Source organism: Trematomus bernacchii, unplaced genomic scaffold (genome assembly GCF_902827165.1).
Source record: "Trematomus bernacchii unplaced genomic scaffold, fTreBer1.1, whole genome shotgun sequence".
In the NCBI taxonomy this organism is placed as follows: domain Eukaryota; kingdom Metazoa; phylum Chordata; class Actinopteri; order Perciformes; family Nototheniidae; genus Trematomus; species Trematomus bernacchii.
Window position 1 is genome coordinate 6,536,799 of NW_022987477.1, and position 13,362 is coordinate 6,550,160.

The following is a 13,362-nucleotide window of genomic DNA, read 5'->3' on the forward strand; positions in this document are numbered from 1 at the left end:
GAGTATTTTTACACAGTGTATTGCATACGTGTATTGCTGTAAAATGTGAGGAATGTGTACATGTACTGACACATATTCCAAAAAATAACTTTAAATTGTTGTTGTACCTCACAGATGGTATTATTGTTATTATATATTTGTTTGTTGTATAGAAACATGCATCATGTTTTTTTAATGTACACACTGATTATGTTTTTTGGTATGAGTACAAGTTGATGAATGAAGTTGTATAAAATGCAACGTATACATCACATTATACAGTAAAGTACTTGAATATGCCTAGGTACACTGGAATGGGACTGCAGATTTTCCTTATATGTCGCTGTTATTGAGGGAATAAACTCTGCATTCTAATATTTGTATGCTTATAATGTCAGAATGAGAGTTTAATATCTGAACATTTAAACAATGTAGAAGGCTGTGATCATGCATGTTCCAAAGACAGTCAATTAGCTTATTAGTTTTGTATATTTTCCAGACATTCCTGGACTTGATGGCCAAATGAGTCCCTCAGATATGAGTCGCCTTGCCTGGTCCTTCTTCAGCCTGCTGACAGCTGCTTGTCAGAGTCCAGATGAATGCCAAAGGTATGATTTGCCTCTTCTTTATTGAGATTGTCTCACACCCCCATCTCGCCTCATCCATCCTCAGGAGAATCCTAATGCACTGATACCAAGGGGGAATCATTTTTTTTTTTTTTTACAATCTACTTAGCAATGATTTATTGATTGCGGCTTCCACCCTCGCAGAGAATTACCGATCCTTTTTGGGAAATCAGATTTTCACACCTTTCATGAGTGTGTATGTGGCGCAGGTCTCCAGAGACAGTGTGAGGGGAAACTGACTTTGAGAAGCAGCGGTGTGTGAATCTCTGCGGTGTCACTCCTCTGCCGCCACTGCCATGCCCCATGAATGGCCCTATGATTCTCTGCTGCTCTCTATAGTGCTGCATTATTTATCCGCTGATAAATACACTGTCCGAGCTTGATTTCAATATGATTTCATTCCCTTTCAAACCTTTATAAACATTATTTCGCCCACTCTCGTATCATAAGCATGCAGGTGAAATCCCTTGATGTTTAAGCATTTCATAGATTTTTTATTTTTTTTAAACAACCCTTGCCCTCATAGGAGGAGTTGGATTAGTGTGCTGAAAGCTTTGATGCTCCAGAATGTCAGCGCCGTGGATCGATTTAGCAAAACACACACACACACACACACCTGACCAATCAGAGCCGTCTATCTGTTGTGGCCCTGCTGGGCACCGTGGTTTACAAGCTTCAAAGAGCTCCTTTTAATACACTGCTTTGATAGCCCTCAGCCTTCACTGACCCACCGACCATCCACTGGGGAGCATTTTAGCTTTAGTGGAGTAGAGAGGAATAACTGCTCATCATATTAATGGGTGTGAAAATCTACTTAAACTCCTGGCGTGCTAGTCCAAAAAGTGTATTATAGTTATAGTTCCGATTTTACCTAGTTCAGGTAAAATAATGCAAACCTGCTGTATTTTTCATGATTAGCTCACAGAAATTATACACATCATTAATATATATTTACATGCATTAGGGGCTTCAGGGAAACTACGTAAAGATTCACTTAACATAATGGAGGGGAACAGTTTGGTTAATAACCCTAAGGGGGAGACAAATCATCATCTAACACACCACATTAGACATTTCAGTGTTTGGATATGTGCCTAACACAGCAGAGTAAACCAGCTGCACAGTTATTCAAAATGGGTGAATCAGGAATATATTTGACATTTGGCTATTATGTTAACACAAACAATGAAGTGTTCGGTATTTAGTTCTTGAACACATTTTTTTATTACTATAACTTGAGTAGAATTATTTTTAAAACACCAACATGTTTGTCATCTTTAATCTTACATTATGGTCTTACAAAATCATATTTTGTGCAAAACTGTTTGAAAGACGTTATCAAAGCTCATTAAGCCATCATTTCTTTTAAATTCAAATGTATTCCTGGATCAACAATAACAGCACGACTGAAAAGATGCCACATTCACTTATTTTACTGCAGTAATGATTCGGACAATAATTTTGGCAGTATTCGCGTCCTTTCACTACTCGGGTCATAATAATTGCATTACAAGCTTCCAGCTCAAAACTAATCAGCTAATGACATTTATTTGCTTTTTAGCCAATTTCGACACTTAGAGCATTGATAATGAGTTTAAAATAAAGCTGGAATAGATGGATTGCAGCCAATACATGATTTGTGTGGTGCTTAGTAAACATGACAATCAAGAGAAACACGTGATGTGAAAACATGGATGTTAATTAGAACATGTGATGTCTGAAAGGGAAGTCTCTCACATCATGGGGTGACATTTGGGTTAGTTTGAAGCCTCACTTTAACAATCTAAATGGTTTATCAAGTCACAGATGTGTTGAGCACTTTCCCAGCATGCTCTAGGCCTATTCAGGAAAATGGATGGGTCAACAGGGCATTAAGGAGTAGAAAACTCATAATCTTTGGCCCAATTTCATACTTCCTACTAATTCTGAGCAGGATAGAATATGTAGTGTGTCACTGGAAATAAAAGAAAATTAAGTATGCAAATTAATGTCACTATCTATGCATACTGGAGCTGCAAAAATAGTACACTAATTAGACTGGTTGACATGAGGATATTGGCAAACAAAAAATATTGTTGTGAGAGAGTTCTGGTTTATAGTGCTGCAACTAGCAATCATTTTCATCCTCATTAAACTGCCTATTACTTTTTCAATTAATCGATTAATCATTTTGTCAGAAAATATTGAAAAATGACCTCATTCAACAGCACAAGATGATGTATTGCTGATTTTATTGCTCATCAGTTAATTGAATATCTGGGTTTTATATGAGAAAGTAAAGAATCGGATAATACAATTTTTAAAAGCTTTAAAAGACATTTTTTGGAAGATGAATGATAACTGGTAAAACTTTACTCGTATGCACCCGTACTGTCTTCAGCTACTTCTGTGGCCTTGCTGTTATCTCCAACCTATTACTACAACATCGGCAGACTTCTATTTGTCCATTTAATATGTAACTTGAATTAAATTCTTCAACAGTTTAAATGATGTGCTTCAGTCAGTGTACTGCAACATTTTCTTTTAGTACAAAACAGAGAAATATATAAATGTGTTGTTGTCACTGCTAACTTAGTATGTATTAACAGCTTAAAATATCTGTTTGGGCATGTTGAACACTGTTATGTAACAGTATGAGAGATACAACGATATTAAGCTGAGTTTTTTTTTCTTTTTCTTGAATAACCAGAGGAGCCTGGAGTGTTGGAGTGGAGTGTGATGGTCTCCGGCTGATACCCCTCACACAGTGTCCCTCACACTGGGACATCACTGGTAAGACCACTAGCTATTAGCATGGGTATCTGATGACGCTCGGGACTCTCTGCTAGCCACCGATTATTCGGCTGCTGCGGGAAGCAGAGGAGGGATCGAGTGCTTTTTCGTGTTCCTGCAACCTGTTCCTGAGCTGTGGCCAGACTGAGTGAACAGAGAAGAAATGAGACAAACCTCCCTCATGTCTGCTCCCGCCAACTCCCAAACACACACACACACACACTTGAAAAAACTCACATTATTGCTTTAATCAGAGGTCTGAGGGTTACTTTAAAAAATGAAGCTAATCCGTTACACATCCACTGCTTAGAATCAGTAATGCAATTTCTTATGGTAATTTCTAAATATCCCTTTTTATTACGGATTTTTACAATAAGATTACCGTTATCCCATTACGCGTAATTACATTACTACCTGAGCTTGAATTGAGAAACACACCCATTCCAGAGGCATGATTGCAAATAGGCAAAGCAAACTGTTTTGAAATGAGGTAATTAACAGCTGCGTACGATGCTGAGAGATGTGTTGCCCCCTTATCCTCGAGCCTCAGAGGCCAGGGGAAGATTAGAGCTCTGATCTCATTCCCAGCACTTGTTTGGAGTCTGTCAGGAAGAGAAATGCCAGCATTAGAGAGGTACCGCCACACTCCTGATATGATGAAATAAGGAGAAAAGGGGAAAGGGAAAAAGATGGAGGGATGGACAGAAAGGACCCTGCCCTGCTCTGAAGTGTCAGTAGCTTGTTTATTCTATATTTCATCGTAGCTGCTGGGGCAAAGATTCCCATTTTTCCTTTATTTTTTTCCCCTCACCTCCCTTACAAAAACCAATGCTCTCATTTTGTATCGCTCTTGCAAACTCTCATGCCCCAGTGAAAATTACATTGTGAAACGGTAGGAATTTCAGAGCTGCCTGTGCTCTCCCCTGTCCCTCTGAGCATTCAAACAGTCAACAGACTGTGAAGAATAAATAATAAAAAACTATTGATTATTTTGATGACTGCAAGATTCAATTAGGTATTAATTTTGCCCTCCAGTGGACCTATCAAGCAACTCAAAGGAGAGGAGGAAGGAGGTGGAGGGGGGGGGTCCAAATGCATGCAGAGTGGCCAGGCTCAGACAGAGGGGAAAATGTGTTTACCTCGGCGGGCGGAGAGGTGCATTGATGCGCAGTGTCCCACATTTAAGTGCTCCACAAATGAAGCGCTGATGACTAGTGACATTGTTACCAGGGATATGAGTATTGACCAGCCACCTCACGTTTTTAACGACAGCTTAAACTATTTCTATTGATTAACATTTTCATAGATTATCATGTGTCATATCAAGGAGGGCTGATTCCCGTGATGAGCACATTAAAAAATCCCCTCTGGGCAGGGACTCATCGACCACCCTGATAGAAGTGGGAGGTGGGGGTGTTGGGAGTGCAGGGAGTGCAGGGAGTGCAGGGGCAATATTAGACCTCTATTTTTCTTACTGTGCCTATATGTGCTGGTCTCATGTTTAAATATATTTAGGTTGGACTTTATTCATAAATAAGCAAGGGGCCGTAGTCCTGCTGTTTTGTGTCCCTCTCAGAGCCTGAGGTGGGGTGAACACTGTCTGAGGAGCTCTCCAGTCTCAGGACACAAGGGGGAAGAGACAGGGGGGGTGTGTTTGTGTGTGTGAGGGAGGGAGAGAGAGAGAGAGAGGGAGGGAGGAGGTGACATTTCCAGTGCCTGTCTTTGGAAGAACCTCAGGCTTGAACCTGTGGTGGCTCTTCAGATACACGCAGGTTGGAGGCTGATCCTAGTTCAGTAGAAACATGTACTGCTCTCTGCGCTGTGGTGGCATGTTTTAGCTGCTGGTCCCCTGACGTCAACATTTGGACTTTCTGAAACTCTTTTTTTTACTCTTTTTGTCTGGAGCTTTGTTTAGGTAAGAGCAACAGCTTTTAAGCAACTTTGGATATTTTCAGAAATCATAAAAAATTCCTTGGTAAAATGTCCGGATCAAAGCATTCAAACCTTTTAATGGCATTCTTAAAATGCTCTTCTTACAGGTTATTTTTATTTTTATTTTTATTTCAAAAGTTCCTAATTTGTTCTCTTTGCTGAGTTTATTCTATTCCAATATGTTCAGACAGATTATGCTCTTATCATGACATTTAGACCATCTCCATGTTAGTTTCTAAGTGCTGACAAAAGAATGAAAATAATTGGGAGGACATTTTGGGAATATCAGCGACTTCATCTCTTGTTAAAATCAGGCCTTAAGTTCATGTTGCCTCATACTCTGCTGCAACATGTCACCTTTGATCTCATTGTGTGTCCCCAAATGTAGGCAAATTGATGTAATCACTGGTGTGTATTTTCGCTCATGTTTTCTTTTTATATGTAGAATTCTATTTATTTCATGTGTTTCTCAGCGCACAGCCTGTGGACCTCTTTGCAGACTGCTGTCAGCTTAGTGTGTGCTGAAGATGAGGCACATGTCAGGTAGTAATGAGCCCTTGGAGATGGATGTAAGATAGTTTTAGGACTGCAGGGTATAATGGTAACGCCACGCGATCCGTAACCGTTCTTCACCAGGCAGCAGCCGGCAGTATCAGCGGGGTAGCACCAGCCTCAGATAAAAGAGAGAGCTGGAGAGGGAGGGAGCAAGAGAGAGAGAGAGAGAGAGAGAGAGAGAGAGAGAGAGGGAGAGTGATGAGTGAGCGATAGAAAGGAGAAGCTGGGTAGAGAGAGAGTGAGACATAGAGAAGGAGCCGGTGAGGGTGAGACGCCAAAGCACATATAACCAGGGGTGTTTTCTCTTTTTTTTTCTCCTCCCTGTTTCCCACCTGGGCTCCCAGCTCCCTCCAGGACCCGATGATTACAGGGCAGCTGAGCAAGCCGCTGCTCTCCCTGCGCAGCGACATGAGCGCAGCAGAACTCCGGGCGGACGACAAAGCGGCCACCCCAGACAGCGATCTGAACGACGAGCCCCTGCTCCTGCCCTCCGAGGCCACGGACAGAGAGGGCACTCCAAACAAGCTGTACGGTAAGTCGGCTCACGTCTGTTTCCTCTATTTCATAAAGTGTCTGTCTGAGGTCTGGTGCTGAGAGCTTCCAGTGCTGGGACAGGTGTCAGCAGTGTCAGGCAGCAAACTAACTTTCAGTGCCAGGACCAAGTCGATGTTCGGCTCCCTTAAAGATTGGATATCTGTTTTGGGAAATTGTATTTTGTGTATTAAGATGTTTCATGTACTTTCAGTCTCCAGATTCTCCGATAGGGCAGTTCCTTCTTGTAGGGGACAGTTAAAAGTGTAGTGACAGTAATGCGGAAGATGCAGTACATTTTTATTGCACTCACTGTCTTGAATATAGGATACACTGCGTGCTTTATTACTGTTGCATATTTTGTGGCAGGATCTCTGCATGACCCTTCTTTATATTAAAAGTATTTCAAAGTTTAAATTAACAATTAAAAGTCAGATTGGACCTGTCAGGAAAATGTGTGTTCAAACCCCCCCCTCACAACCCTGATTGTGTGCGGTAATATTGTTTCCTTTTTTGTTAATTCCAATGGAGAAAATATTATATTTGTTGTAATGTTTGAATTAATAACAACTTATGCTGATACAGAATAACTTAGTGCTGCTGAGGGAAATTAAAACCTATAATTTATGTTTCTATCATCAGATGTATTATATTTTTATACTTTTTTAAATTGCAAGGACTTTTCAGTTTATTATCTAATTTTTGGTCTAAATGTTCAGTTTCAAATGATCTTCAAAATTAGCCAAATTAAAAAAAGGCTCATTAGTTTTGTATTTAGCTCATTAAGATGACACTTTTTTTTTTGGTTTTGTTTAAATTAATTATTACGTGGTCTGGACAAATGAAATCCCTGAACCTCATTATTTAGCAAAAAGCATAATTGTATAAATTACTATTTTACTAAATGTATAAATTATTTTTATTTATACATTTGCTAACATTTGTATATATATGATAATGTAGCTGTTTTACTGAGGAGAAAGTCAGAGAGATAATAATAATTATCATTACCATTATAAATAATAAGAAATAATAAAAAAATGGAAAAGTAATAGGAATAAATTGCAGTGCAGTAACAGCAGATTAAAACAATTTGTCCCTGATGGATACATTTTACAATTGTATCTCCACTTAACAAATTAATTCCAAAACTCTCTTTTTAATTTCTTGAACACAGTAAGACGATTTGAAGAGACCATTCTATATTTTTGCAAATTAAATGTAAATATTTTAATTATTTGTTTTTCATTTGGATGCATTGTGACACAAATCCCTCTCCTATTGCTTTAGATGCTAGTTTTTGTTTTGTACATTTATACAAACTAACACTTCAGCTTGTCTGTTTTTCATTTTCTGAAAGTTCAACTGTGTGTTTATTTGTGTATGTGCATGTCTTAGTGTGTACGAGTGTGCAACTCTGGCATATACTTGTGTTATTGCTGGTTATTAATGTATACTGCAGCAAACAGTGCATACTGTCAGTTGTTCTCCATTTGAATGGGAGTTGTTAATAGAATACGGTGTGTGTGTGTGTGTGTGTGTGTGTGTGTGTGTGTGTGTGTGTGTGTGTGTGTGTGTGTGTGTGTGTGTGTGTGTGTGTGTGTGTGTGTGTGTGTGTGTGTGTGTGTGTGTGTGTGTGTGTGTGTGTGTGTGTGTGTGTGTGTGTGTGTGTGTGTGTGTGTGTGTGTGTGTGTGTGTGTGTGTGTGTGTGTGTGTGTGTGTGTCCTGGGAAGTGGCAGAGTATAGTTCCTATAGCTTTGCTGAACTTTGGTGATCGCAATAAAATAAGGATTTAGGCAAGGGAAAGCAAAATATAGCAAATCAGCGAGAGTTCAGCTGTCTTTTAAGTCCTTTTTTCAAGAATAACCCGAGGCGAGAGTCTTCTAAACAAGGGCAATGTACTGCAGGATTTGTCTCAGAAGTCTTGCTATTTGCTTTAATAAGCATCAAGTCACTCTCTCCTTCTTTCTTCATTTCTGATTAGTCTCTATCCGAGTCCTCTCCTGCTGCTCTCTTGTTACTTTCTGCTTCTCTTTTCCAAATGCACACACACTTAATTGTTGTTAAATGCTTTCATATTAATTTTAAATGTGCAGCTTTTTCGGTTTTATTAAATCCGCCTTTGTCAATAAGAAGTAATTTAGGAAAACAGTGCGTATTACATTTGATCTATAATAGGATGTTGTCCTTATTTCGTGCTTCTGTGATGGCCTGTGTGATGGCTGGTTGCATCCTCTCCTGTGAGAGTTTTTCGGGGGAGATGGTTTCTCTCTGGCCGGTGGCTGAGCCCCAGGCGGTGCCATCGGCAGGTTTGATTTGGGAAGCGTTGCCCACATGACCTGTCAGACAGAGAGAAAGGCCGGGCGGATGTGGAGACGTAGCACAGTCGTGTCTTTTGCTGGGGGATATAGGAGGGAAGAATGAGAGAGGGTGGGGGTGGAAGGAAAGAGACTCAGCAGTTTTCAATACATTTCCTTAAATGCTATCAGACAGAAGGGAAGGGTTTGCTTATATAGATTAGTCACACATGTATTTTTTACTCATTTTGGAATCTGGTTAGTAATCTTTTTTTAATATTTATTTGAAGTTTGTGTGAACCTTTTGGAAACTTTAAGTGAATTATATTACCTACTGATTGAAGTCTGTAAAACCTCTCTAAAACCAATAAAGTGTAACACATGTGGCCATAAAGGTAAAAGTATCCTGACATTTTGAAGATGTTCACGTAAACACAAGCAGTTAACTCTCATGGTCATTAGGAGATTATATATATATATATATTATAAGTTTTCAATTTTGCAACATGAATGCCACATATATAAAAAAAACAACCGTGAACTGAGCCTTTAAACTAAAGGCCTTTCATTATTCACTGGTTTTCTGTATGTGGTTCAAAACTGCGAAGAAGCCACCATATTACATTTCTTTCCCCTTTACTTGCAAGAATATTGTGTAACCTCAGTTTCAGAGTATCCAAAAAACTTTGTTCGTCTTTATTGCTTTTATTTAGCGTAACCTCTCTGATACAGTGCTCCAATTTAATGACAGACATTTTCACAAAGACATACTCTCACCCCAGGCACACAATAACAGCACACACACTTAACAGTTTCAATGAAACAAGTCATGTTTTCAAGGAAATGCAAATGAGACCTAATTTGCTCCTCTAGAATTCAAGTATTACTGTATCAAACAATGAAGACATAACAACGATGATTTTGAATGCAGTAAAACTGAACCCATCTTTACTATACTATAGTTTAATAACATGCACACACACATGAATACACAGTGTATGATTGACATAGTTGTATGTTTAGCCTGTTAGTCTCCTGCTGATACTGCTAATTGGTTTTATACTCCCTAAATAAATATGCAAACACTTTTGTCGCTTGGGTTTTTTGTTACAAAAAGTGTAATAAAAAAAATGCAAGTTGTACCTTAATGGGCTGCAGCTATCTATTAGTAATGTATTAATAGGGATCAAGTGTTCTATCGATCATTTTAATAAGTAATAAGCACAAAAGAGAAAATAGTACAACTAATAACAACTAAAATAATCTACTTGTGTTTTTCTTAAGTTGTATAAAATATTAAACCCATTTTTGCATTTCATTTCCAAATGACATTCAGATTTAGAAGGCTCCAGAGTAACTTTTCCTGCCACCGTCGTGACAAATTGCCTTGATATTGAACATGTTTAATCAGCTTTGAACTCTGATATCGCTGCATGTGTACTTTGTGCTGCAATAACATGTGCCATGCTATATATGGTATTTGTTTTCATACCGAGAGCGCCCGCCACAACTTTTCCTCCCTGCAGAGTTGATGTATGACTTTAGTTTTAGTCCCCTAATACTATGCATAAGAGCTGAGAAGGACGAGGCAGTCGGAGACAGTGACAGTAGCGGTCATGTTTGTCTACAGTAAATTGTCCACCTTCTACACCCACCACATGCTTACTGCAGTGGTGAAAGGGTCGTTCTCCTAAAAGCTTGCCTGTGCAAATAGTCTTCCACTTCAGCTAACAGGGGCTACGAGGCACCACAAACATCCTGCCGCCGTGTATTTATTCCAAGTAGAAGTGGACATTAGGTGGGAAAGCTGTGGTTAGTAGGGCAAGCCATTTTTTTTCAAAGGACGGGATGGTGTTGGATGCGTACAGTTTCTGTCTTCTCTTCTCAAGCAAATCTCCCCCTTTCAGACATCAACAGACAAGATAATAAGACACTCAGAGCACAATTCCGTATTATATTCAGCAACCAAAGGCTCATCTCTTGTCAGTTTGCATTTACTCTCCCAAGGATGTGACGCTTCTATCATCATGCTGTCAAAGGAAGCCAGGCTGGAACGACAGGAGCACTCATTTCATACACTTACTGTCTACATGAAATGGTCTGCACTTATTCGGATTCTGCCAAAATGGTGGAACATTTTCACAAAGGTCACCTAGAGATTCCCCTCCCCAAAAGAGCAAAAATAAATCTTTCATTGATTCCTGCTATTGGAGGTCATTCAGAACAAAAAGTGCAAACCAAATGCCACAGCTTCTGAAATGCTGCTCCTAGCTTTTATGTATTTCCAGGTCTATTGGGCTTCACTATATCACACAATAAAGTGATATTCATTTTATCTGGACTATTAATTGACTGATCACCCACACAGGACCTTTTATGGAGAGTTCTTAGAGACACATGATTAGAACAGTTGCAGACCTTCTTCCTTTCCTTTTAATAGTGCTTTAAACACATTTTTTATTTTTTTTATTTTTTTGCATAGTTCTGCTCCAATTTTCACCTTTCTACTGTAATATTGTATTTGGCTTGAAAGAAACCAAATTCAGTTTACATGGAATCAAAGAGGTCTGTTTTTTGCAATAAAACTGTTTTCTTTTTGGAGTTTGTCTTGGAGATAAAACATGTAGCCAGTGGCGGCCGGCCCATAGGGGCGCTAGGGGCGCCGCACCCCCTCTTCCCACATGTTTGATTGTCATTCAAAATTAAAAATAAATTAAAAAATATATTTAAAAAAATATATATATTTTTTATTTTTATTTTTATTGTTAATGAACAAGGTAAATATTATATAGTTGGTATCAGTTACATGTATAATCTACAATAAAATCTCGTTTAAAATTGTTTTACAATGTCTAAAGTTACTGATAAGTCACATGTTTCCTGCCTGTCCGCAGCGTGTATCATTACCCTCTCTCGTCCGGGCGGTAAGAAAGGAGCCCTCAGCCAGAGCAGCAGCAGCCAACAAGCTGACTGTTGCTATCTGTAAACTATGCCGCCGAAACATAATTTCAGCCAATCAGCGTCGTCAGATCTGATGCTCAAAGGGCGCCCTGTCAGCGCCCTGGCCTGTGTGTCTGTGAGTTGTTTGGACTCGTATCCAAGGTGACGCTACAGTAGTTGTCGAGGATGGCTGCGTCTGCAGGTGGAGACTAGTGGATCGCCGGAGCTGTAGATTAACATTTACATGCTTATTGTAGTTGTAAGGGCAATGCCTGTAGCACCATGGAGCATATGTGTGGGCTGGACCTGTATTTTACAGGAAAGGAGTGAGCAGAGGGTCGAGTTGTCGATTCTTGTTCAGTTTTCATCTTCCTCACCCTCTCAGACTTTGAGTTGCGCGCGCTGCTAAAGAGACGTGCTACCATGGAAACCAAACAATGGTGTAGCTGTATTAAAGTCCGAGTGGAAACAGTCGTGAGTAAATCAGATTTGGTCAGAAATCGGGAGAAATGCGGGAGAAATATGACCCCGGGAGGAAACCGGGAGAGGGCAATGGAGTCTCCCGCGAAAATCGGGAGGGTTGGCGAGTATGACACACGCACGTGCACACACACACACACACACACACACACACACACACACACACACAATGTTCGTATTTAGTCTCCTGATTTTAAATGGGAATTAATTTGAGTGTTCCCAAAGCACCAGTGTTCTGCAGTTTATGTGGGCCTACTGTACTGTTGCAGAGTTTTGGAAGATTCATAGCTAACCACACTGAAGATTATGGATTATCTCGTAGTTTTAAGCCTCAATTTGTCCTCCCCCCCCCCTCTAACATCACCAGAAGTCATCATTTAAGGGGTCATTTCTCAAAAATGTCTTCCGGGGGAGGATCCCCCAGGACCGCCCTAGTATGGTTTGGTCACCACTTCCATAGCCCCACCAAAAATATTTTCCACCAGCCGCCACTGCATGTAGCTGAAAGAAAGAAAAGAAAAAGGCGACAGTGGTTATTCAGCTTCAAGCATATCGAAAATACATAATTTAAGTTTCATATTTTTTCTTTCTTTGCTTCCAAATAGGAACTTGACTTCAAAAGTCACAATATGACTTTGATTAGATTTGACACCATCTTGCATAATTACTTCTTATTACAAAACTGTAAAATACACTATTTGTGTATATTCATTTAGCATATTTAAATAATAAATGCATACTTCTTTGTATTATTATTATTATTATTATTATTATTATTATTATTATTATTATTATTATTATTATTATTATTATTATTATTATTATTAGTGTAGATATGGGATAAAACTACTGTCTTATGTGCAAATTCTCACACACACCAAGAGACACACACACACACACACACACACACACACACACACACACACTGCTGGAGGCACACTTTCTTATTATTTTTGTGTAATCAGCTTAGTGGGAAGGATGCATGGTGGGATAGGCTGCTTGCTGATGCAAAGAGCCTCGTAATGTTGTGTGGTGAGGTTAAGTAATAAAGTGGCGCTAACCCAGCGCTGAATGGGCCGCGCAGAGTAAATAAGAGAGGATAAAGGAGACCGAGGAGGAACACGTCTCTCCCCAGGAGGTGGATCTCATTATGAAAACAAGCTTAATGCATGTCTGTAAAGTAGGTGTAATACATCTGCTAATGTGCCCGCAGTGCCCATGGCTACAGCAACACAATCGCTGCGTGGCAC

General features: G+C 39.6%; 1 protein-coding gene across 1 annotated transcript in view; it reads left to right on the forward strand.

The window, feature by feature from the left end:
- The first annotated feature begins 501 nt into the window (after nt 1-501).
- The window catches only part of pou6f2 (POU class 6 homeobox 2), a 69,006-nt gene continuing 56,145 nt past the window's right edge, over nt 502-13,362 (forward strand). Inside the window, exons 1-2 of the mRNA XM_034149450.1 lie at nt 502-587; nt 6,209-6,396. Of these exons, the coding sequence (XP_034005341.1) occupies nt 502-587; nt 6,209-6,396 (274 nt within the window). The remainder of the gene's footprint in view (nt 588-6,208; nt 6,397-13,362) is intronic.